Source organism: Daucus carota, chromosome 3 (assembly GCF_001625215.2).
Source record: "Daucus carota subsp. sativus chromosome 3, DH1 v3.0, whole genome shotgun sequence".
NCBI classification, from domain to species: Eukaryota; Viridiplantae; Streptophyta; class Magnoliopsida; order Apiales; family Apiaceae; genus Daucus; species Daucus carota.
In genome coordinates this window covers 47890690-47916977 of record NC_030383.2, presented here as the reverse complement: position 1 = coordinate 47916977, position 26288 = coordinate 47890690, and the positions used below count along the sequence as shown (strand labels likewise).

Genomic DNA, 26288 nt, shown 5'->3' with positions numbered 1-26288 from the left:
TAATAAGTTACTTATCCTATTACTTATAAATAATATAAAATAATGAGTGCTAGCATGTTTTAGTGATTTAAGTAATCTATTTTTAGTGTCAACTCCAATAGTAATCTCTATATTTGTTCTCCTAATATTATTTTAATAATAAATTTGAGAGAGAGGGGTAAAAGGAGAGAATAGACAAAGAAAGAAGAAGAGGGATGATTATTTTATTCATAAATATTAAATAGGTAATGCCTCGGGTTACTTATAAATAGGTAATGGCTTGGAGAATTAAGGTTGTGCTAGTGATAGTGTTGGAGTGCATTTTTTTTACACATGACCTAAATGTGAGTTTAGGACATCGTATAGGTAACCTGTTTGGACTTGCTCTTAGCCGTTGGTGTCCCTTAATCTTTGAAGGTTAACCAAAGCGTAATAGGCCCCAGCGGATCCCTTTGCTAGCAAGGCCGAGTGAGTTCCATTTTCAACAACCTTTCCTTTGTCAAGCACTGCAATTGTGTCACAGTTTTGTATTGTACTTAATCTATGTGCCACCACCACACTAGTCCTTCCCACCATAAGATGCTCTAGTGCATCTTGCACCACTTTCTCGGTTTGACTATCAAGAGCACTTGTAGCTTCATCTAACAGTAACACAGCTGGACTTTTCAGGATTGCTCGGGCGATTGCAATGCGTTGCTTTTGACCACCAGAGAGTTGTAATCCTCTGTCGCCACACCCTGTATCATATCCATCTTTTAGACCAGTGATGAAATCATGAGCATTTGCTGCCTTGGCTGCCTCGATGATTTCTGATTCGTTGGTTGCATCAGATGCTCCGTAGGTGATGTTTTCGCGTATTGTTCCAGCAAACAATGTAGGTTCTTGACTGACAAGTGCAATGTGTTTCCTCAGTGATCTGAGGTGAAACGATCTTATATCTTTTCCATCTATTTTTACTGAACCTTTAAGAGGGTCGTAGAATCTCTGGATCAGCCCAATTATGGTTGACTTGCCAGAGCCGCTTTGCCCCACTAATGCTGTTGATTTCCCTGCTTCAATCTTGATTGTGAAACCTGCAAAAATTGGCACATCTGGCCGCAGGGGATATGTGAAGTGAACATCCTGGAGCTCAAGGTGGCCCTTTATTTTCTCAGGCTTATGGCCATCAGGGTCTTCGGGGTTAATGAGCGTGATTCGGTCCAGGACAGCAAAAACTGATCCAACAGCATCAGAACCTTTGGCAATGTCACTAGTCATGGTTCCGGCATTAGCAATTACCCGACCTGTACTTACCAGGATCATAAAGGTCTCAAAGAAAGCCTTGGAATTGATCAGACCATCAGAAAGGAGTTTGCCGCCATACCAGTAGTTCAATGCCCAAGTGCATGCCATGAGACTCTGGGAAATTCCTAGACCGATACCTGCATACCTTGATTGTCTAGCATTTTCACAATGTGGGCCTTCTTGGGCTTGTTCGAGCATTTTGAGTATTCGGTCCTGGGATGAAAAGGCTGTGACTGTTTTGAGATTTGAAACAGCTTCTGCTGCCAGCTTGCTAGTCTCGTCTTGTGACTTGATAGCCTTTGCAGACATATTTTTAAGCAAAATACATTTGTAGTAGTAGCAACCAATGATAAGGGGCTGGATGGCGATTATTACAATAGCAAGCTTCCAAGCAATAATTAGGCCCATGGTGAAGGCTATTGTCACTGCTGATAGTGTCTGAACTACAAGGGCCATGCGATCACCCACTAAAGATCTCACCTGAAGAAAAATCATAAATGTTGTTCACAGTATCATTCAACAAAATCAGCTAATAAACAAGCATCTGCTTAATAAATTGAAATCAATATGGAAAATTTACAGAGATGTATATATAATCTAATAACATACGTACCACATTAGCGTCTTTGGAGAGCCTGGAACAAACAGCACCACTGGAATTCTCATCTTGATCAAACCAACCAATCTCAAAAGTGAGTAATTTGGACAACATTCTTTCTCTGATCCTCTTTGTCAGGAGCTCACCCATAGCCGCGAAGTTATAGTGCTGAATTACATTGACGATAAAAGAGAACAGTGCCAAACCAACAAAACAGAGAGCGTAAATCCTAGTTTTCTCCTTGATTTTGGCATGGTCCGACAGAAAATACACTGATACCATAGAACCCATAGTGAAAGAATAAATTGGCTGAATGGCACCAAATAAGATTGCCCCAGCACTCCCTAATACAGCTTGCCTCCATTCAGGAAGATTCATTTCCAGAAGTCTTTTAAATGATGGTACTAACAAAGTTTGCTGATTAGTATTTTTATGCTCAATATTGACATGCTCACCATCTCCTTGGTTGGCAGGGCTTGATCGACTAATCCTTGAAAATCTTCGAGAACTTGTACTATTGATGTCAGTCTTAGATTTTGAAGCACCGTTATAATTAGTATTGTTGGTACCAGTAGACAACATCACGTTATTTTTTTGGGAACGTTGGAGGTGGACTAAAGTTGAGTACAGGCTGTCTGTATCTTCAATGAGATCATGGTGTGAGCCAGTCTCTGTGATTTTGCTATCTTGAATAACGGCAATGAGGTCAGCATGTTGGATGGTTGAGAGACGGTGGGCAATGATGATGGTGGTCCGGCCAACAGAGGCCTGGTCAAGTGCTTCTTGTACAACACGTTCAGACTCAGAGTCCAAAGCGCTGGTAGCCTCGTCTAGGAGGAGGATGCGAGGTACTTTGATAATTGCTCGAGCTATTGCTATTCTCTGCTTTTGTCCTCCTGACATTTGAACGCCTCTTTCCCCCACCTGCCAGGATGCATGAAGAGTATGAGTGCAGTAACTAGCTATGGTACCTTGTTAGACAGGTTAAAGGTTGCAACTTAATCGTTAAAAGCAGACGTCCCTTGGATACAATTTCATTTGAATCTGCCCCTTAAAATATCACAACTAGACATGACAATGTATAGAAGAAAACAAACTATAAAAATATAATTTTGACCAAAATATAAAATGGTGGGTGAAGTTTATTGGCTATAGCTATGTGACTGGATTCTCAAATGTACAATTTAGTGGCTAAATTGCTTTCATCTTTCAAAGAAGTGGCTAACATCCAATGTTTTCAAAAATAAATGTAAAGTCCAGCCATAAGTTTTTGGCGATCATCCACCTTTTCTAAAGACTGTCATCATGTCGCTATTCTGAAATCCAGCAATTAAAATACAACAACATTAGACAAAGTACGGCCACCACTTTACAATTTACTATATAATGTATCTCTAATGACTGACCGACGTAAATCTTTAAGAAACAAAATCAAAATAGACGTAAAGGAAAGAGACAAAGCAGAACAAACCTGGGTATCATAACCCTGAGGCAACTGACTAATGAAGTTATGAGCATTTGCAGCTCTGGCCGCTCCTATAACCTCCTCCATACTTCCATATTCTTTGCCAAAAAGTATGTTCTCTTTTATTGTTGTTGCAAATAATGCTGGCTCTTGACTCACCAAGCCCATTTGTGACCTCAGCCATTTCAACTGCAGCTTCTCTATGCCTACTCCATCCACCATTATTTCTCCCCCTACTGGATCATAAAATCTCTGCAACAATGCTATTACTGTTGACTTCCCAGAGCCGCTCCCACCGACCAATGCCACTGCCTTCCCAGCAGGAATCTTGAGGTTCAAGTCTTTGAATATTGTAGTTTCTGGTCTTGAAGGGTATGCGAATTCAATGTGTTTGAATTCCACCTCCCCCAATACATTTGCTAGAATATCACCTTCCTTGTTCTCTGAATCAATCACAGGGATTCTGTTTATCATTTCCATTATTCGTTCTCCAGCAGCAATGGCTTCAGAGAAGTATTTCACATTCGATAAAGCAGTACCAAGTGACCTAATTTTTACAAAGAAGGCAATATCTGATGAAAGAAATAAAACAGAAAGTACAATATTGACAAAGAGAATCGAATAGTTCTCCTACATATAATAACAAATCTCAGTGGGTTATATACTGATTATGATTCTAACTGTGAAAATAAGTCATATACGAACAACATACTTACAATCCACCTAAAGCGTTGGCAGCACCAACAGCAAAAACAGTTCCACCATGGGCACCATGGTACATCACCATTCTGCTACCATAGTAAGACATGAAGGCCCAGATAGCAAACACAAGGCCATTACTTCCAATAGCCAAACCTTTTGCTAATCCCTGTTTAATTCCCAAATCTACTGTTCCTTGCAGTGCAGCAGAGTACTCTATCGTGGTTTTATTCTCTCCAACAAATGAATAAACTGTTCTTATTGATGAGATTGCTTTTTCCACTATTGTACCTGCTTTGTTATACTCATCTCGCATATCTCTTGCAATTCCCATTAGATTTCTCCCACAAATCAATCCTGGAACAACCAATATTACCACCAACGGCAACCCAACAATAGCTAGTCTCCACAACATCAAGAATCCCACCAAATAGGCACCGAAAAATGCAGCCACATTCATCACAACCAAGGGGACCTGTAGTAATTTTAATTTTTTAATTATATCATGTTGTTAAGTGCACACACGTGAAATAATAAATACTTTCTCTAAATTAGAAATCATCCATCTCCAGGTATCATACTAGGAAAGTTTTCAAAACTGCTGTGGACTTTGGCTAGCCAGTGGTCAAAGGCGCAATAAAGAGATACCAGATAATCAGAATGAGATTTATATAGAGCATATGGAAACCTTTTCACTGATAACATCTTGAATAATGAGGCTGTCACTAGAAACGCTAGTGATTACTTCCGCGATGCTTGTCACATGCAAATCAAAGTAACCGACATCTTGCCTTAGTACTGCTTTCAAATATCTTGCTCTTAATCTTGAAGCTTGTCTTTCCGCAGTTCTCGTCCAGCAGTACCCCTCTGAATTACATTTAGTTAAAATGATCAAAATTACCAGTAAGAAGTTGATATATAAGACGTTAAAATGGACTCAGTGAGGATTATTATAGTATAGTATAGATTTATGAGACACCTCGGTCACCCCCAACTACTTGACAGAAAAAACCAGTAGCTTGATTACAAAAATCCAAGATGTTACAGCAAGTCTAATAAGTTACTTATCCTATTACTTATAAATAATATAAAATAATGAGTGCTAGCATGTTTTAGTGATTTAAGTAATCTATTTTTAGTGTCAACTCCAATAGTAATCTCTATATTTGTTCTCCTAATATTATTTTAATAATAAATTTGAGAGAGAGGGGTAAAAGGAGAGAATAGACAAAGAAAGAAGAAGAGGGATGATTATTTTATTCATAAATATTAAATAGGTAATGCCTCGGGTTACTTATAAATAGGTAATGGCTTGGAGAATTAAGGTTGTGCTAGTGATAGTGTTGGAGTGCATTTTTTTTACACATGACCTAAATGTGAGTTTAGGACATCGTATAGGTAACCTGTTTGGACTTGCTCTTAGCCGTTGGTGTCCCTTAATCTTTGAAGGTTAACCAAAGCGTAATAGGCCCCAGCGGATCCCTTTGCTAGCAAGGCCGAGTGAGTTCCATTTTCAACAACCTTTCCTTTGTCAAGCACTGCAATTGTGTCACAGTTTTGTATTGTACTTAATCTATGTGCCACCACCACACTAGTCCTTCCCACCATAAGATGCTCTAGTGCATCTTGCACCACTTTCTCGGTTTGACTATCAAGAGCACTTGTAGCTTCATCTAACAGTAACACAGCTGGACTTTTCAGGATTGCTCGGGCGATTGCAATGCGTTGCTTTTGACCACCAGAGAGTTGTAATCCTCTGTCGCCACACCCTGTATCATATCCATCTTTTAGACCAGTGATGAAATCATGAGCATTTGCTGCCTTGGCTGCCTCGATGATTTCTGATTCGTTGGTTGCATCAGATGCTCCGTAGGTGATGTTTTCGCGTATTGTTCCAGCAAACAATGTAGGTTCTTGACTGACAAGTGCAATGTGTTTCCTCAGTGATCTGAGGTGAAACGATCTTATATCTTTTCCATCTATTTTTACTGAACCTTTAAGAGGGTCGTAGAATCTCTGGATCAGCCCAATTATGGTTGACTTGCCAGAGCCGCTTTGCCCCACTAATGCTGTTGATTTCCCTGCTTCAATCTTGATTGTGAAACCTGCAAAAATTGGCACATCTGGCCGCAGGGGATATGTGAAGTGAACATCCTGGAGCTCAAGGTGGCCCTTTATTTTCTCAGGCTTATGGCCATCAGGGTCTTCGGGGTTAATGAGCGTGATTCGGTCCAGGACAGCAAAAACTGATCCAACAGCATCAGAACCTTTGGCAATGTCACTAGTCATGGTTCCGGCATTAGCAATTACCCGACCTGTACTTACCAGGATCATAAAGGTCTCAAAGAAAGCCTTGGAATTGATCAGACCATCAGAAAGGAGTTTGCCGCCATACCAGTAGTTCAATGCCCAAGTGCATGCCATGAGACTCTGGGAAATTCCTAGACCGATACCTGCATACCTTGATTGTCTAGCATTTTCACAATGTGGGCCTTCTTGGGCTTGTTCGAGCATTTTGAGTATTCGGTCCTGGGATGAAAAGGCTGTGACTGTTTTGAGATTTGAAACAGCTTCTGCTGCCAGCTTGCTAGTCTCGTCTTGTGACTTGATAGCCTTTGCAGACATATTTTTAAGCAAAATACATTTGTAGTAGTAGCAACCAATGATAAGGGGCTGGATGGCGATTATTACAATAGCAAGCTTCCAAGCAATAATTAGGCCCATGGTGAAGGCTATTGTCACTGCTGATAGTGTCTGAACTACAAGGGCCATGCGATCACCCACTAAAGATCTCACCTGAAGAAAAATCATAAATGTTGTTCACAGTATCATTCAACAAAATCAGCTAATAAACAAGCATCTGCTTAATAAATTGAAATCAATATGGAAAATTTACAGAGATGTATATATAATCTAATAACATACGTACCACATTAGCGTCTTTGGAGAGCCTGGAACAAACAGCACCACTGGAATTCTCATCTTGATCAAACCAACCAATCTCAAAAGTGAGTAATTTGGACAACATTCTTTCTCTGATCCTCTTTGTCAGGAGCTCACCCATAGCCGCGAAGTTATAGTGCTGAATTACATTGACGATAAAAGAGAACAGTGCCAAACCAACAAAACAGAGAGCGTAAATCCTAGTTTTCTCCTTGATTTTGGCATGGTCCGACAGAAAATACACTGATACCATAGAACCCATAGTGAAAGAATAAATTGGCTGAATGGCACCAAATAAGATTGCCCCAGCACTCCCTAATACAGCTTGCCTCCATTCAGGAAGATTCATTTCCAGAAGTCTTTTAAATGATGGTACTAACAAAGTTTGCTGATTAGTATTTTTATGCTCAATATTGACATGCTCACCATCTCCTTGGTTGGCAGGGCTTGATCGACTAATCCTTGAAAATCTTCGAGAACTTGTACTATTGATGTCAGTCTTAGATTTTGAAGCACCGTTATAATTAGTATTGTTGGTACCAGTAGACAACATCACGTTATTTTTTTGGGAACGTTGGAGGTGGACTAAAGTTGAGTACAGGCTGTCTGTATCTTCAATGAGATCATGGTGTGAGCCAGTCTCTGTGATTTTGCTATCTTGAATAACGGCAATGAGGTCAGCATGTTGGATGGTTGAGAGACGGTGGGCAATGATGATGGTGGTCCGGCCAACAGAGGCCTGGTCAAGTGCTTCTTGTACAACACGTTCAGACTCAGAGTCCAAAGCGCTGGTAGCCTCGTCTAGGAGGAGGATGCGAGGTACTTTGATAATTGCTCGAGCTATTGCTATTCTCTGCTTTTGTCCTCCTGACATTTGAACGCCTCTTTCCCCCACCTGCCAGGATGCATGAAGAGTATGAGTGCAGTAACTAGCTATGGTACCTTGTTAGACAGGTTAAAGGTTGCAACTTAATCGTTAAAAGCAGACGTCCCTTGGATACAATTTCATTTGAATCTGCCCCTTAAAATATCACAACTAGACATGACAATGTATAGAAGAAAACAAACTATAAAAATATAATTTTGACCAAAATATAAAATGGTGGGTGAAGTTTATTGGCTATAGCTATGTGACTGGATTCTCAAATGTACAATTTAGTGGCTAAATTGCTTTCATCTTTCAAAGAAGTGGCTAACATCCAATGTTTTCAAAAATAAATGTAAAGTCCAGCCATAAGTTTTTGGCGATCATCCACCTTTTCTAAAGACTGTCATCATGTCGCTATTCTGAAATCCAGCAATTAAAATACAACAACATTAGACAAAGTACGGCCACCACTTTACAATTTACTATATAATGTATCTCTAATGACTGACCGACGTAAATCTTTAAGAAACAAAATCAAAATAGACGTAAAGGAAAGAGACAAAGCAGAACAAACCTGGGTATCATAACCCTGAGGCAACTGACTAATGAAGTTATGAGCATTTGCAGCTCTGGCCGCTCCTATAACCTCCTCCATACTTCCATATTCTTTGCCAAAAAGTATGTTCTCTTTTATTGTTGTTGCAAATAATGCTGGCTCTTGACTCACCAAGCCCATTTGTGACCTCAGCCATTTCAACTGCAGCTTCTCTATGCCTACTCCATCCACCATTATTTCTCCCCCTACTGGATCATAAAATCTCTGCAACAATGCTATTACTGTTGACTTCCCAGAGCCGCTCCCACCGACCAATGCCACTGCCTTCCCAGCAGGAATCTTGAGGTTCAAGTCTTTGAATATTGTAGTTTCTGGTCTTGAAGGGTATGCGAATTCAATGTGTTTGAATTCCACCTCCCCCAATACATTTGCTAGAATATCACCTTCCTTGTTCTCTGAATCAATCACAGGGATTCTGTTTATCATTTCCATTATTCGTTCTCCAGCAGCAATGGCTTCAGAGAAGTATTTCACATTCGATAAAGCAGTACCAAGTGACCTAATTTTTACAAAGAAGGCAATATCTGATGAAAGAAATAAAACAGAAAGTACAATATTGACAAAGAGAATCGAATAGTTCTCCTACATATAATAACAAATCTCAGTGGGTTATATACTGATTATGATTCTAACTGTGAAAATAAGTCATATACGAACAACATACTTACAATCCACCTAAAGCGTTGGCAGCACCAACAGCAAAAACAGTTCCACCATGGGCACCATGGTACATCACCATTCTGCTACCATAGTAAGACATGAAGGCCCAGATAGCAAACACAAGGCCATTACTTCCAATAGCCAAACCTTTTGCTAATCCCTGTTTAATTCCCAAATCTACTGTTCCTTGCAGTGCAGCAGAGTACTCTATCGTGGTTTTATTCTCTCCAACAAATGAATAAACTGTTCTTATTGATGAGATTGCTTTTTCCACTATTGTACCTGCTTTGTTATACTCATCTCGCATATCTCTTGCAATTCCCATTAGATTTCTCCCACAAATCAATCCTGGAACAACCAATATTACCACCAACGGCAACCCAACAATAGCTAGTCTCCACAACATCAAGAATCCCACCAAATAGGCACCGAAAAATGCAGCCACATTCATCACAACCAAGGGGACCTGTAGTAATTTTAATTTTTTAATTATATCATGTTGTTAAGTGCACACACGTGAAATAATAAATACTTTCTCTAAATTAGAAATCATCCATCTCCAGGTATCATACTAGGAAAGTTTTCAAAACTGCTGTGGACTTTGGCTAGCCAGTGGTCAAAGGCGCAATAAAGAGATACCAGATAATCAGAATGAGATTTATATAGAGCATATGGAAACCTTTTCACTGATAACATCTTGAATAATGAGGCTGTCACTAGAAACGCTAGTGATTACTTCCGCGATGCTTGTCACATGCAAATCAAAGTAACCGACATCTTGCCTTAGTACTGCTTTCAAATATCTTGCTCTTAATCTTGAAGCTTGTCTTTCCGCAGTTCTCGTCCAGCAGTACCCCTCTGAATTACATTTAGTTAAAATGATCAAAATTACCAGTAAGAAGTTGATATATAAGACGTTAAAATGGACTCAGTGAGGATTACCAAGGAAACAAGCAAACAACTGGCCACAAGCTAAGTAGCACAAAGCTAGTGCATTCTGTTTCCGCAACATACAATACACTCAATTAGTTACTTAAAATATATTAGATATAAACACATATGCGTTAAGAAACACATCCACATGTGTGTGCATTTTTTTGTGCGTGTAGATTAAGGATAGACCTTGTTGATGCTGCGGATGAACTGAGAATCAATTCCTGCAGATGTATCCCCAATAGCATTCATGAGCTTGCTAGTTGTATAAATCAGGACAGGCATGAAGATACCATCACCAATGGCTCCAATTAAGCCAAAGAACATCAAGAAATTATCAGCCCCAGCAGCATGGATAAAAATGCATCGAATTGATCCCATGGCCCTCTTTCTTAATCCTGTAGTTGCTTCGCAAAATTTCAGTACTTCAGTAAAGGAATTAGAGCAAAGAAAATGGTAGATGGGCCCTCTTCATGTACTGGTTTAATGCTCTAGGATACCATGGACTAGCGTTAATGCAGATGACATGCCAGTCTATACTTTCTCTATGCAGTAGTACACTCTAGTCTAGCTATTAAAGCGGAGATCTGTGAATAGATTAAAATATCAGCTCTCTGTAATTATAATTAACTGAATAAAATTGAAGTGTATAAAGAACATATTGGCCCAAGAGGACAATTGTACAACAACCTGTAAAACCCCAGGTGCTGCACAAAAGCAGGGAATGAGATGAAAACAGAACAGCAACTAAGGTGTGTTGCTGCGATGGTTAAGTGTCTACTTACAATGCACCAAGTATCGGGTTCAAACTGAAAAAACAGTGTATTGTCGTAAACAGAAATGAGAGAAGTGCATAATTTATCCCAGAGCCTGATTGTATACTTATTAATCATAAAGTTTGTCGTGTTACACCTTAAAATATGGCCACCTTCAGTTGTTTAAAAATAAATCAAATAAAAACAGGCATAATATATTTCCAGCTTGTCGCTAACCATCAATGAGGGAAATGTTCAGATGCTAATAAGAAGATGCTTTACATTTGACATTGGGTATATATCAATAAGCACAAAGTGCAGAAGTTTTATGAAACATACATGTACATCCATCAGCTATATACAGCAACAGCCCGACTTATCACCCTGAACTCATTAATATATGAAAGCCCTTTTGGTGCATTTTAATAAACACCTGAAAAGCATATTAAGACAATCTGGTTAATGATTAAGCAAACAACATTGGTGCAAGCAATTATAAAGAGAGTTAGCTTACGAAGACTGACGGCCACTTCTGTTGCTCCGGGACACCATAGTTTATAAATACTTGCCTGTCTCAGCCTTGACTTCTTTTTTACGAGTTTAGTTTTCTGCTACTGACTAATTTTCTTGCAGACAAACCACAACTCTCTGATTGTCACTAAAGGACAATTGCTCAATTGCTGAATTGCCAATTTGCTTATAAATTAAGAAGACTGCTTATTATAAATTCAAAACTGATACAACATTTTAAATGCAACATGCATGTTTATAATGACAGCTACTTCCCTATACAGTATACATCTCAGTTGCACTCAACCTAATTCAAGAAAGTCTGCCAGTGTTGGTAAAATCAATAAGCCAGTACAGAAGATAATGTTGTAATGGCATCTTTGTTTCCAAATTGAACATAAAGAGTATTGACTTAAGTCCTCTTGATAACTCACACCAGCTCCATATGAAACTTGATCATTGTTTTTTCATCAAAATTAGATGTAAAGGCAAAACATGTTATTTATTGCTCATAACGCAATCATTCAGCTGAATTTCTTTACATAAAAAGATATAGCTTACGCAACATTGATGTTGAATAAACATGTTTTCCCTGCTCCTTGGATGTTGTTTCCTATAATATATGCTATGTCAGGCCTTACTACATCTCCATCAGACCAACTACTTGATGGAAAAAACCAGAAGCTTGATTACAAAAATCAAAGCTTTCAGTTGTTAGTGTCGGCTCTTCTTTGAAGGTTAACCAACGCGTAGTAGGCACCAGTGGATCCCTTTGCTAGCAAGGCTGAGTGGGTTCCATTTTCAACAACCTTTCCTTTGTCCAGCACTGCAATTGTGTCACAATTTTGTATTGTACTCAATCTATGTGCCACTACCACACTGGTCCTCCCCACCATGACATGCTCTAGTGCATCTTGCACCACTTTCTCTGATTGACTATCAAGAGCACTTGTAGCTTCATCTAACAAAAGCACGGCTGGATTTTTTAGGATTGCTCTGGCGATGGCAATGCGTTGCTTTTGACCCCCAGATAACTGTACTCCTCTGTCACCACACCATGTTTCATATCCATCTTTTAGTCCGGTGATGAAATCATGAGCATTCGCTGCCTTGGCTGCCTCGATGATTTCTATTTCGTCGGTCTCCTCAGATGCTCCATAGGTGATGTTTTCACGTATGGTTCCAGCAAACAATGTAGGTTCTTGACTGACAAGTGCGATGTATTTCCTCAGGGATCTAAGGTGAAATGATCTTATATCTTTCCCATCAATTTTTACTGAACCATTGAGTGGATCATAGAATCTTTGGATCAACCCTATTATGGTTGACTTACCAGACCCGCTTTGCCCCACTAATGCTGTTGATTTCCCTGCTTCAATCTTGATTGTGAAACCTGCAAAAATTGGCACATCTGGCCTCGCGGGGTATGAAAAGTCTACATCCCGGAGCTCGACGTGGCCCATTACTTTTTCAGGCTTATGGCCATCGGGGTCTTCAGGTTCAATGAGCGTGTATCGGTCCAACACAGCAAAAACTGACCCAACAGCATCAGAACCTTTGGCGAGATCATTGGTCATAGCTCCAGCATCAGCTATAACTCGACCAGTACTTACTAATATCATAAAAGTCTCAAAGAGGGCTTTGGAACTAATCTCCCCATCAGCAATGAGTTTGCCACCATACCAAAAGTCTAAGGCCCATGTGCATGACATGAGACTTTGAGAAACTCCAAGACCAATACCTGCATACCACGACTGTCTAGCACTTTCACGCCGTGGGGCTTCTTGGGCTTTTTCGAGCATTTTGAGTATTCGTGACTGAGATGAAAAGGCTGTGACAGTTCTGAGATTTGAAACAGCTTCAGCAGCCAGCTTGCTACACTCGTCTTGTGATTTTATGGCCTTGGATGACATATTTTTAAGCAAAATACGTTTGCAGTAAAAGCAAACAATTACAAGGGGTTGAACGGCAATCATCAGAAGTGCAAGCTTCCATGCAATTACTAGGCCCATAGTGCAAGCTATTATAACTGCTGACAATGTCTGAACTACAAGTGCCATGCGATCACCCACCAGAGACCTCACCTGGAAGGGAAAAATATATGTTAAAATTTTCTGTTATCCATAAACATCACTGCCAAGCATTTTAATATCATTATGCAAAAACACAAGATGTATATATAATACATACCACATTGGCATCTTTGGAAAGTCTAGAACAAACAGCACCACTAGAATTCTCATCTTGATCAAACCAACCAATCTCGAAAGTGAGTATTTTGGACAACATTCTTTCTCTGATCCTCTTTGTCAAGTACTCACCCATAGCAGCAAAGTTATAATGCTGAATTATGTTAAAAAGAAAAGAGAACACTGCCAACCCAACGAAACACAGAGCATATATTCTTGTTTTCTCCTTGATTTCATCATGTTCAGGCAAAAAATACACTGATATCATAGAACCCATAGCGAAAGCATAAACAGGCTGAATGGCACCAAATAAAATCGCCCCACAACTCCCTAATATAGCTTGCCTCCATTCAGGAAGATTCATTGCTAGTAGTCTTTTAAATGATGGTACTGGAAAAATTTGTTCAGTAGGATGTTTGTTGTCAAGATTAACATACTCACCTCCTCTTGAGTTGGCTGAGCTTGATCGGCTAACCATAGATATTCTTCGACTGCTCGTATTATTGATGTCAACGTTTGATATTGAAGCAACTTTATAATTAGTACTGGTGGACAATGGCACACAGTTTTTTTGTGAATGTTGAAGGTGGACTAAAATTGAGTAGAGGCTATTTGGGTCTTGAATGAGGTCATTGTGTGATCCAGTTTCTCTTATTTCACCATCTTGGACAACAGCAATGAGGTCAGCATTGTGGATAGTTGAGAGTCTATGGGCAATAATGATGGTTGTGCGACCAACAGAGGCCTTGTCAAGTGCTTCTTGTACAACACGTTCAGACTCGGAGTCCAGAGCGCTGGTGGCCTCGTCTAGAAGTAGAATACGGGGTGCTTTTATTATTGCTCGAGCTATTGCTATTCGTTGCTTTTGTCCTCCTGACATCTGCACTCCCCTTTCTCCCACCTGTGTGCATGCAGGAAGAGCACGAGTTAGTTAACATTGACTAGCTACTCCAGAAGCCATAGAGGCATTATCCTAATCATATAAAGCTAATTGAATACCTAATTATCAGGTATATGTGAGTTGGCGACATATAGTGAAGCTACTGGACAAGTGCTACAGTTGAAGAGTTCGCCTTGATAAACTGAACAGTTAAGTTAAACAACTGATGTAAACTCTTTAAAACCTAATTAATACTTTAAAATTTAAGTATGATAAGTGCTGGTTGGACACTCAGACACTTCAATATAAAAACTAACTAAACTTAATAATTGAAATCCAGTTACTGTCAAGTCATGTTATCAGAAAAATACTTGTGCAAATTAAGCAACTGTAAAATTTTCTATGAAATTACTAAACCATGGGAGTAGCTAGTTTTTATAAAACAAGCTACATGTGGAAAAGAATCAGAACACTTAAATAATTGAAAGTTTTAGCTCAAAATAGCATGCCCGAGCATTTAAGAACTTCAGTTGGAACTTGTGAAACTAACTGTAATGTACTACATGAAACATAAAAAAGTAAGTATAAGGAGACTTTCTTATGAATTTGAATATATGTCACTTAACCAGTAACACTTGGACGGCAAGATATTATATTTGAGAACTACAATCATCAATGTAGAAGTTATATAATTAATATAATCGTAGAATTCAGGTAAAATTAGTTGATAGCTTCTAGGGTGTCTTCCGAAATATATAAACATCTAAACTAAGAACTATGAAGGGAAGGAATAAGTTATAGCCTAGTTACAGACGCCCTCTCTTTCACCTGTGCCCCCCCTCCCCCTCGTGGCAATGTGATATTTCCAATCATACCTCCCCTCCTATACTGAAAACTATATGATAAGAAAAGTAAACGAATCAAAATAATTGTTATTAATGTTTATCTTAAATGTCTGACTAATGTAAATTAAATGTAACCAGGACCAATTTTTTAATGAACAAGCGGGGAAGGAAAAAGACAAAGCAGAAACAAACCTGGGTATCATAACCCTGAGGCAACTGACTAATGAAGTTATGAGCATTTGCAGCTTTGGCCGCCCCAATAACCTCCTCCATGCTTCCATCTTCTTTGCCAAAAAGTATGTTGTCTTTTATTGTTGTTGCAAATAATGCTGGCTCTTGACTTACCAGCCCCATTTGTGACCTCAGCCATTTCAACTGCAACTTCTCTATGCCTACTCCATCCACCATTATTTCTCCCCCTACTGGATCATAAAATCTCTGCAACAATGCTATTACTGTTGACTTCCCAGAGCCGCTCCCACCTACCAATGCCACTGCCTTCCCCGCAGGAATCTTGAGGTTCAAGTCCTTGAATATTATAGTTTCTGGTCTTGAAGGGTATGCGAACTCAATGTGTTTGAATTCCACCTCCCCAGATACATTCTCTAGTATTTCACCTTCCATGTTGTCTGAATCAATTTTCGGTATTCTGTTTATTACTTCCAGTATCCGTTCTCCAGCTGCAGTGGCTTCTGAGAAGTACTTCATATTCGATAAAGCAGCACCAAGTGATCTAAGTCAAGGAAAAAAGTTTAGATTAATCATCAAGTTAAAAAGTTACACCTTCAAGAAAATAGTGACACGCATTAGCAAAACAGTTCTGCCATGACTAACAGGAAGTCTTCATGGATTATGCTTGTCCAAATCAAAATGTTTGTTGGATATTTATGGATAACTGGATATGCATGTGTGGTTTTTTAGAAGATCAGATAACAGTTTGACTGGCCCTTACCCTCGTGCTCATACATGCCTTCACTAAGGCTTGGACCCGGACCTGGACCCTCTGTTCCCATGAAAAAATATGCACTAGGCCACAACCAACACAAGAAAGGACTCTCTGTCACTACTATTGATGCAAATACTGTAAATAATTTGTACATGGATAATATACTTACAATCCACCTATAGCAGTGGCAGCACCAACAGCAAAAACTGTCCCGCCATGGGCGCCATGGTACATCACCAATCTGCTACCATAAAAAGACATGAAGGCCCAAATAGCAAACACAAGGCCATTACTTCCAATCGCCAAGCCTTTTGCTAAACCTTGTTTAAGTCCCAAATCTACTGTCCCTTCAAGTGCAGCAGAGTATTCTGTAATCGTTTTACTCTCCCCAACAAATGAATAAACTGTTCTGATTGATGATATTGCTTGCTCTACTATAGTCCCTGCTTTGTTATATTCTTCTCTCATCTTCCTTGCAATTCCCATTAACGTGCGCCCATAAATCAATCCAGGTATAATCAAAATCACCAAAAATGGCAACCCGACTATGGCAAGTCTCCACAACATCAAGAAAGCGGCCACATACGCCCCGATAAATGATGCCACATTCATCACAAACACAGGTATCTGTAGTCATTAAATCATACATATAATTTAAGTGCATGCACGTAAAGTAATGAATGTTACCATGAATTGCATTAAAATTCATGTATTTTCAGGGATCAGATTGTGAGTAATGACTTCAGAATGTTCTGGACCTCTAGTACTGAGTGGTCAAACACAATTGGCGCAATTAATAGATATCATAATGATTAGATGCACAGTAGTAACAATATTGTAGCCTAAATTGATGGTTTAAATCTCACTAAAAGAACCTCTCCTCTTGAGTCTTGACAAAATGATACTACTAATGCAGACACTATTATATGAATTGAGTCGCGGCGCAAACCTTTTCACTGATAACATCTTGAATTACTAGGCTATCGCCAGACACGCTGGTAATAACTTCAGAAATACTTGTGACGTGCAAATCAAAGTAACCGACATCTTGCCTAAGCACTGCTTTCAAATACCTTGCTCTCAATCTTGAAGCTTGCCTCTCTGCTGTTCTTGTCCAGCAATATCCCTCTAAACACATGAAATTAAACTATATAAAATCACCCCCAGTAAATATTAAATTCTGACATAAAAACCTTTAAACAAGTCCAGTGAACAACTTACCAAAAAAACAAACAACAAGTTGACCCAAGGCCAAGTAGCACAAAGACAAAGCATTCTGTTTTGAGTGACACATAAAGTTGAATCAGTTGCACAAAATCTACAACAATATAATTGCATACACTACCAAAAAAACCCATATCAACTTAAAGTGGAATTGAATATAATATGTTTATGTTAACCTTGTTGATGCTGTGTGTGAACTGAGCATCAACTCCAGAGGAAGTGCCCCCAATATCATTCATGAGCATGCTAGTGGTATACAACATGACAGGCATGGAGAAACCATCACCAACAGTACCAATGAAGCCAAGAGTCATGAGCAATTTATCAGCACCATCAGCATGCATGAAAATGGACCGGATTGAACCCGTGGTCTTCTTTTTAAGCACAGTCTTGGCCATGCTAACTTGGCAGCTTGAGTTTCTTGATGGCTTCTCCTCTGACTATCTTTCACTCAGGACTACTACTAATATATGTAGAGGGTGAGATGGGGTAAATGAAGAGTAATTGCTTGGAAAATGAGAGTAATTAATTAGAGAGGGGGAGGAGAGCAAGCAAAAGGGTAGAGGGGGGCTCATATATATACTGGGTGGTTAATGTTATGGGGAACCGTGGCTATCAGGCTATGCAATGCTTTTAAGTAGCGCCACTTTTGTATTAGGACTAGTTTGTGTGTTCAAGTTACTTTCTTTTTAAAGGATGGTTTTTATTTAAGTTTGTAACGTGCAACTCCCAAAGATACGGCTCCCATTTCTAAAATGCTCGCTACTTCTCCTACTCCCTCTGTCTCATTTTAACTGCTTTTTTAGAGAGATGCACACAAACCAATTTTTACATTTATTGAGGTGTTTATTTGAATACTTTTACGTAGTTACCCCTCATAAAGTCAAACTAAACTATACCTCCATCCCAAATTAGATGTCCCCGTTGACTTTGGGCACGTAACTTTAGGTGCATTGACCGTCTACTTACGAAATTTATTTTTTTATTTTTTCTTTTATAAATGAAAATTTCATATTTTAATTTTTATGTGCAAAAATAAAATTTTAAAAATAAGTCACGTATCTATGCGGTTAATGAACCTTAAATTGTGTGCCCAAAGTCAATGGGGCCATCTAATTTGTGATGGAGGGAGTACTATTTGTATTGCATAGAAAATATAAGCTGCATTAATGAGGGGTAATATTGAAATTCACCTATCAAATAGTGTATGAAAACAAGAAAAAGTCACTTATTTTGGGACAACAACCAAATTCTAAAAAGGCAGTTAAAATGGGACAGAGGGAGTAATAAATTAAGGATTTGTATAAGTACTAAAATATATGAATGTGACTGATGTGGTTGTTGTGAATGCAGTAGTCCATCGTTGTGTAATTCAATCAAAACAAGATAAATTTATCAAATTTTACGTTTATTGTATGCTCATGAGCACAAAAGACTGATAAAATAAATTATAAATTATGAAAATATAACGAGTACTCCCTCCATTTTTTTTATTTGATGTTTTGAATTTTGAAATATCTTTTTAATTAGGTTGATCAGATTGTAAAAATTATTATTTTTAATTGATTATTTCATGAATAAAATTTTTGATTACATATTTTTTTCAGGAAAAAATCAAATTCCAAAAATTTGTGTTAAGCCAAAGCTTGAAAATTAAAAACAGAGAGAAATATATTACCACTAACTGCTACGATGATAACTTTAGTGAGCTCTGTTCATCTAATTATGTATGGTTAGTTTGACTAGACTGTGAATACGTTAGCTTAAGCTTTTACTTTTGAAGATAATATATTCTGTAGAGTCTAGTTAGTCGTCACTAATGACGGAATTCCCAAATGGAGATGCTTTGTATTTGACTTTGTATTTAAAATAACTCAAAATAAATACATAAAACCCATGAGTTTTATGAAACAACATAAGTAGGTAGTATATGGTGAAGTCCTCTATTACAAGTCTATCAAATTATCTATAGCTGATCTTGAAGCAACCATAAATCTAAAATAATAATTTAGATTCAAAATGACTCAACTTCGTAATAATTTAATATATGTTCGGATTATATAAAATATAATTATTAAATGATTAACTGTAATAGAATACCGAATATAAGTTTTTTGTATTACTAATCTCAATAATAATCTGAATGATGATATTAAATTTGTTATATTATATTATAAAAATGAAAGAAATTGTTCAAACTATACTTTTATAAGAGTGTAGATTTGAACTGTTTCTAAATTTTGGTAATTTTACACAAATAAACATATATTTCAAAACTACAAAAGCAGCCAAATCAGCTTTAATTCCCGCATGTGGATGGAGATTGTAGATAAGCATGCGTGTACACATATAAATTAGATGAAAATGAAAGAAGTTGTTCAACACTATATTTTTATAAGTGTAGATTTAAATTGTTTCTAAATTTAAATAATTTTACACAAATAAATATAAATTTGAAAACTAAAAAGCTAGCCAAACAGGCTTTAATTCCCGCATGTGGGTGGAGTATTATTATAGATTAACATGTGTGGACATATATAAATAATTAGATAAAAATGAAAGAAGTTGTTAGTATTATATTTTTATAAGAGTGTAGATTTAAATTATTTCTAAATTTAAATAATTTTACATAAATAAACATAAATTTGAAAATTAAAAAATCAGCCAAACATGCTTTAATTCCCGCATACTAGATTAGCATGCGTGTACACATGCAAATCAGAGGGGGGCACCATTATGCACACGTAACGCTGTAGGAAGAAATAAGAATGGAAGATGGCATATATACTGCGCACAAACATATTCGCATCTGTATTGTGTCGATATTTTTTTTAAATCGCTGTAATAATGTCAAAACCGGACAGGACATAACAGAGACGCATTTTTGGTTGACTGTTCCAATAATTCATTCCTTTTTATAGAAAGCGACGAGTTTTTTAATTAAGCCTTACATTATTCACATTTTCACCTGCAACGCCTTCTGTCAAGGGAAACTGTCTGGTAAAAACATTTAGCGTGTCGTAATTGAAAATATAATAATTATATACGGAGTGCAAAATTATGTATTCCCATTTCCCAGCCTAAGTGAAATAAACATCTTTCATAACTTATATATACTCTATTTTAGAACATAAGATGGTTCATGTTAGTTTCCTAATAATTCTTTGAACCAGGGTGCTAGAAAAGAGCGAAGTATCTATGTCGGTTACTTCACTGAGATTAATAGTTGATTAATGTGGAAGGTCAGAGACATGCAAAGCAAGGGCAAACTGAGCTCCGGACTGACGCACTTGCATACGATAAGCACCCCCATTATAAAATTTGCATAATTAAAGTAGAATTAGAGCATCTCCGACGACGTTGGTTATAATCGTTGGCTATATGGGACCTGTAAGATATTATTGTAAGATATTATGTAAAATTTGTTGAATCTGTAAGACATTTTGCTTCAATGGTATTGGCTATATTGGTTGACTATAATTTAAAAATAGTATGTTATTAATATTTTAGATTGTTAAAATATAATATATCAGTTCAATATGGTAATAAATGATGTGCCATCTTCTTACCTGCAGAGGTTCGACAAATTTAAGCCATTCATAGGAGGTTGGCTAAATTTACAGATAACAACTGATAACAACTGAACATGGTTGGAGTTGAGTTTTTTGAGCTGTTAGCTAAATTTTTTTAATTTTATATATGCCAACTCCTTTTAACCCAAGGTTTTCGGTGGTTGGAGATGCTCTTAGGAGAGTATACTATATATATTGACCTTACAGAAAAAAGGAGAGTATACTACATTAGTATTTCAACTAGTTGAGAAGCCGCGCGTTACGGCGGCCTATAAAAAATTATATTAATGATTTAATATTAATATTTGTAGAATAAAATAATTTTTTGTGACTGTCTATAAAATCAATATTAACGTTTCAAAATTAATATTTGTAGGATAAAATAAATTTTATATTATAAAAATCTTGATGTAATACTAATACTAATATATAAAATTGCAAAATTGGACTATAATTCATGATAAAAAAATGAAAATAAATTTATACACGTAATTAACAATTTAATGCACGACGAATGTTAGTTTTATTTGTGCTTTTTTTTTTTTTGAAAAGTAATCATGTTCTTACATTGTCACCTTCCGCTAATTTTTTTGGATTGATTGTGCATAAAAACATTTAACTTAAATGCGTGAGGTTGTAGTATTGAGAGAGAGGAGGTTATGTTTAGAACCTTACGATCTATGGGGGTATTCATAGGTGCAGAGAGACTTGTGTGCTACTCTTTTCCATAATTAAATAATCTGAAACAAAATCAGATTAAAACTTTCAAGTTACTATATTCCATAAATAATCCGAAACAAAATTAGATTATGAAACTTGCTTCTAATATACCCGAAACTAAAAAATGTTATTTTAATTTCTGATATTTTTCATCCAAAAATTCCAGAAAATTAGAAAAATAGAACGGAGCGATGTGAGAGGTGCCATCTACACGCCCTCGCTTCTCCACCAAATTTTCTTGTATACAAAGTAAATCATATAAAAATTAACAATAACAAACATGTCCGATGAACAAAACAAATATTATAAAAGAATAACCAACAAACATATATCACTAATAGTTAATTTATTGGTATCATCCATCAATATCATGTCAAGACTATATTTTTTTCCCGTGTTTGAATTTGTTGACTCCCACATAGCGATCTATAACTACCTTTGCTTGCAACAACCTTTATTTTTTAATACTATATAAACAGCTTTCACTTATCGTTGAAGAAGAACGGCATCACCGACTTAGAAATCAAGCAAGAGAACTATTACCAGAGAGAGGTAGGGTTGTGGTATTGAGGGAGAGGAGGTTGTGTTTACATGATCCAAAACCTACAATCTATAGGGGTATTTATAGATGCAGAGAGACTTGTGTGCTACTCTTTCCCATAATTAAATAATCTGAAATAAAATCAAATTAAAACTTTCAAATAACTATATTCCATAAATAATCTAAAAGAAAATCAGATTCTGAGACTTGCTTCCAATATACCCGAAACTAAAAAAGGTAGTTCTAATTTTTGATATTTTTCATCCAAAAATTCCAGAAAATTAGAAAAATAGAACGGAACGATGTGAGAGGCGCCACCTACACGCCCCTCGCTTCTCCTTTATACAAGTATATTGATATTGATTATTGGAACATGCTGAACCGGGCGTAGTTTTTAATCATGTCATAGTTTACCAACTTGAATTTGCTTAAAATGTCCTATTACTATCCTGTTAATTATATATAATAACTTGGTGTTACAATCCGTCAAAAAAAAAAAAAAAAAAAACTTGGTGTTACAAAGTCACACATCATCTTGCAGTTTTAATATGCTTAATTAGTTTATTGTTCCGTCAATACACACCCTCGATTGATGCTGCATGTGCATATTTCTGAATAATTATATTGAGAATATTATTTTAGGACGGTGTAAGCTTTCGTTAGTCAGACACAATTCCAAATTTGTTTCTTAACACGATGACAGGACGGTTCTTGCTGCAGGTAGGTTCTTATAATTGGTCGACTAAATTTCCATATTTATGAATCTTAAATTATTTTAATGAGGACCCTTAAAATTTTTCAAATATTCCATTCTAAATATACGAAATATATTATATATACATATCATGATAGTACAAACAAAATTTGACAAATTCACATGATTGACATGTATAAATTTACGTCTAAATTAAACCTGCTATTTGCTAAACTAGAATACTAGTATCTTCGACTTTAATATATCTGAGGGGTATGTATCTCTGTTATGCAGTTATGCTGCCACTCCTGCAAAAACAAGACCATCTTATCATGTACCAGTTATCCTGTACAGTCCTTATTTATATGCATGCATTAGAAACATGGAGATTCATTCCATATGTTTACAAATTACAACTATGTTCCATGTTACTCCAAGTTACAACCATGAAGTTTCATCTTTCTCTATACTTCTCAGAAACTTGAAAGATGGAACCTATGACCTACAAACACAGCTATCTATCTTATTGACAGTAAAATTGTCAAAGTGCATTTCATAGCTCTTGACGTAAATGTTGCTTGGCTTATCACTTGTGCCTTCCTCGGATTTCACATTGCATTTACTTTTAATAATTTTTAGTAATAAAGTTTGCTATCCCTTTTAAAAAAACAAGACTGAGAAATAGTAAATGCCAACCAACTATTCAAAGTGAATGCATAAATTATGTCTAGTGAAAACAGCATATTTTGCATGAAATTTTTTTTATAAAAATGTTTTGTATCGAATTAATTCAATGTTCGTATCGTTTTGTGTCTTTTTAGATGATTTTGTTTGAGTGTTTTAATTTTTTCTTTATTTCATCTTTTTTCTACTCCCTCTTTATTTACTTCCTTTCAGAGATTTTGTGTTTTTTTTTCTGAGTTTTTTTTAAGCATTAAAATTTTATCGACTAAATTTTCGGGTCCATTTCTTCATGACCGTTGATAGTCGATCGGTAGATTTTTCTGAATGAAAGTTCTCCTAGATCCGCGGATTTCGTTTCTTTCTTTTGATTGTTTTTTTTCAAACATCAAGATTTTTATCAAATTTTCCATGGACATTTCGACATGTCCTCTCGTTAGATGAAAATTTTTCACATATTAAAGCTCACAGAAAGCTCAATCTTATATATTTCGAAATATTATATTCAATCTTGAATAATCTCTGTCTCATATTAAGTTTTACTTTTATAGTTTATTTATCTTCGACATGCTTAATAATGGCTTGTCAAATGTTATGTTTCATTAATATTATTATTATATTATATTAAAATATTAATATGATTGATTAATTCTTCGATTAATCGTTCGGATTAATCTTCAATTTATCAATAAATCACTCGAAGGTACCTTCGCTGTCCTAGGACGCCTAACGATTTTTAGAACACTGTTTGGATATTATTTCTAAAATAAAAAATAAATAAACTAATAATAATTTAAATTGTTAAGTAATAAAATAGAAGGGTATGAACTATGAAATATGTTGGAACATCATGACTAAACGTGAGAAAGTTTATTAGTAGGATGTAGTGCAAGACATATAGCCCGACCTCTCTTTTTCCTCAACCTCTTTTCTTGTCCGTTTCTCCATGACATGACTCATGAGGTTATAGTTCTCTCACATAACAGTATACTGATAGCAAGTAAACTGATTTATCTAAATGAACTCTTATATTCATATTTATCCTCAAATTATTTTTTGATAATCAGTAGTCATTACTCATTAAATATTTATAAACACAGGACTATCCGGTCTCAGTTTGCGTAACTGACAGGTATGAACACGGGACTATCATCTGTTTTTTATGTGCGCAGGTGAATTGTGATGCTATTATTTTCAAGATTGTTGGTGTCGACTGGATTGCTCTGGAAATCTTTGTAATCATTTTTATTGTCAAGAATATTTATATTCTGTTTGTTAAGTGATCTGAAAATAGAATGACTAGTTATTTAGCTCATTTAATTTCCCAATCAGGTTGTATTATCAGTTCGGAGAATCGTCCTGACTGTGTTTGAGAGTTTTAATGAATGCATTTTGTCAAAAATTAAATATTTATAAACAAAACAATTTTTTTTTAATGTTTTCTCTCAATTTCTCCTTCTTTCCCTCAAAATTATTATTGAAATAATAATAGAGAATAAAAATAGAGATTATTATTGAAGTTGACACTAAACACATATTTTCTAAATAACCGTGACTCATCGGGACTCATTATCTTACATTATTTATAGATAATGTAATAGATAATTTATTGGACTTACTCTAACACTAATAACCTACTTTATTAATGGAAAAATAGATTTATTTGTCAATAACGTAAGATTCAGATTTGATTATTAACAAAATGTAATATAAATTTTACATTGGCGCTAGATACCGTTTTACCAAAAGAAGGAAAAGGAAAGATGATCTAATTTATATAGATTTTCTAATGTGTGCTTATAAAGATTACGATCTTTTATTATTTTCAATCTTACTAAAAAATAATATTTCTTGCATGAGCAAAAATATTTAACAATAAATATTCATACCTCCGGTTTATATATTGCAATGAGCACTCATTTCCGTTGTAACAGAAAACTTTAAAACGGCTAAAGGTCTGAAACCACATAATATGTGATGAAGCTGTTTTCCCGGAACAAGAATGTGCCAACGTTGAAAAAGTAAGCGGTAGAGCACCACTCCCACTTCGCATAAGAGCAAGTCCAAGAGATGCCTCATATGATGTCCTAAGTCATTATTTAGGGCATTTGGCAAAAAAACTCACTCCAACAATGTCCTAGTGATGCCTTATATCACTAGGACAAGCTCTTCAAGCCTTATTTTTGAGGCACATCTTTGTTTGCCCTATCCTAGATTATATAATAAAATATTACCAACACTCTCTTTCTCTCTCTCCCTTGTATTGTCTTTTAATGATGAAAGAAAACTTTTAATAATAAAATATTAAATATGTAATGAGAATAAGGCACATTGTTGGAGTTGAAGTTACTTAAGTATGTCCTAAATCACTAGGACATAATTTTTTATATTATATTTAAGGCCTCAACTAAGACACTCTTGGACTTGCTCTAAGTAACTGGATAATATTGTGGAGGTCGTTTTCTTGTCTCTCGCTTTGGTATCATGCGTATTGTCATAATCAAATTCTCATATTTCATACATCTTTCGAACTAAAAACTCATAAGCTCTAATAAATATTTATTTCTGGAACTAGCTATCCTGATTATAAATCATGATTATCTGATGGAAAAAAGTGAGCACAACGGCAACAACTAAATGCGGAATTAATCTTCGTTGGACAATACTTATCCCTACTTGTATGAAC

General features: G+C 36.3%; 3 protein-coding genes across 3 annotated transcripts; all 3 read right to left on the bottom strand.

The window, feature by feature from the left end:
* Positions 1 to 51: 51 nt before the first annotated feature.
* LOC135151292 (ABC transporter B family member 15-like) lies at positions 52 to 4836 on the bottom strand. The gene is made up of 5 exons (XM_064089196.1): positions 4714 to 4836; positions 4043 to 4500; positions 3333 to 3873; positions 1877 to 2785; positions 52 to 1743 (listed from the first exon to the last, which is right to left on the bottom strand). The coding sequence occupies exons 2-5, from the start codon at positions 4483 to 4485 to the stop codon at positions 367 to 369; spliced, it is 3270 nt and encodes a 1089-aa protein (XP_063945266.1). The 5' UTR covers positions 4486 to 4500; positions 4714 to 4836; the 3' UTR covers positions 52 to 366.
* Positions 4837 to 5136: 300 nt separating this feature from the next.
* LOC108212587 (ABC transporter B family member 15) lies at positions 5137 to 11647 on the bottom strand. Its single transcript, XM_064089195.1, has 10 exons — positions 11315 to 11647; positions 11140 to 11233; positions 10736 to 10854; positions 10235 to 10632; positions 10055 to 10109; positions 9792 to 9970; positions 9121 to 9578; positions 8411 to 8951; positions 6955 to 7863; positions 5137 to 6821 (listed from the first exon to the last, which is right to left on the bottom strand). Exons 4-10 carry the CDS (start codon positions 10424 to 10426, stop codon positions 5445 to 5447), a joined length of 3711 nt encoding a protein of 1236 aa, XP_063945265.1. The 5' UTR covers positions 10427 to 10632; positions 10736 to 10854; positions 11140 to 11233; positions 11315 to 11647; the 3' UTR covers positions 5137 to 5444.
* Positions 11648 to 11793: 146 nt separating this feature from the next.
* On the bottom strand, positions 11794 to 18064 carry LOC108214548 (ABC transporter B family member 15). The gene is made up of 7 exons (XM_017386610.2): positions 17571 to 18064; positions 17392 to 17446; positions 17120 to 17298; positions 16340 to 16797; positions 15417 to 15957; positions 13501 to 14400; positions 11794 to 13394 (listed from the first exon to the last, which is right to left on the bottom strand). The coding sequence occupies exons 1-7, from the start codon at positions 17790 to 17792 to the stop codon at positions 12018 to 12020; spliced, it is 3732 nt and encodes a 1243-aa protein (XP_017242099.1). The 5' UTR covers positions 17793 to 18064; the 3' UTR covers positions 11794 to 12017.
* Positions 18065 to 26288: the final 8224 nt, after the last annotated feature.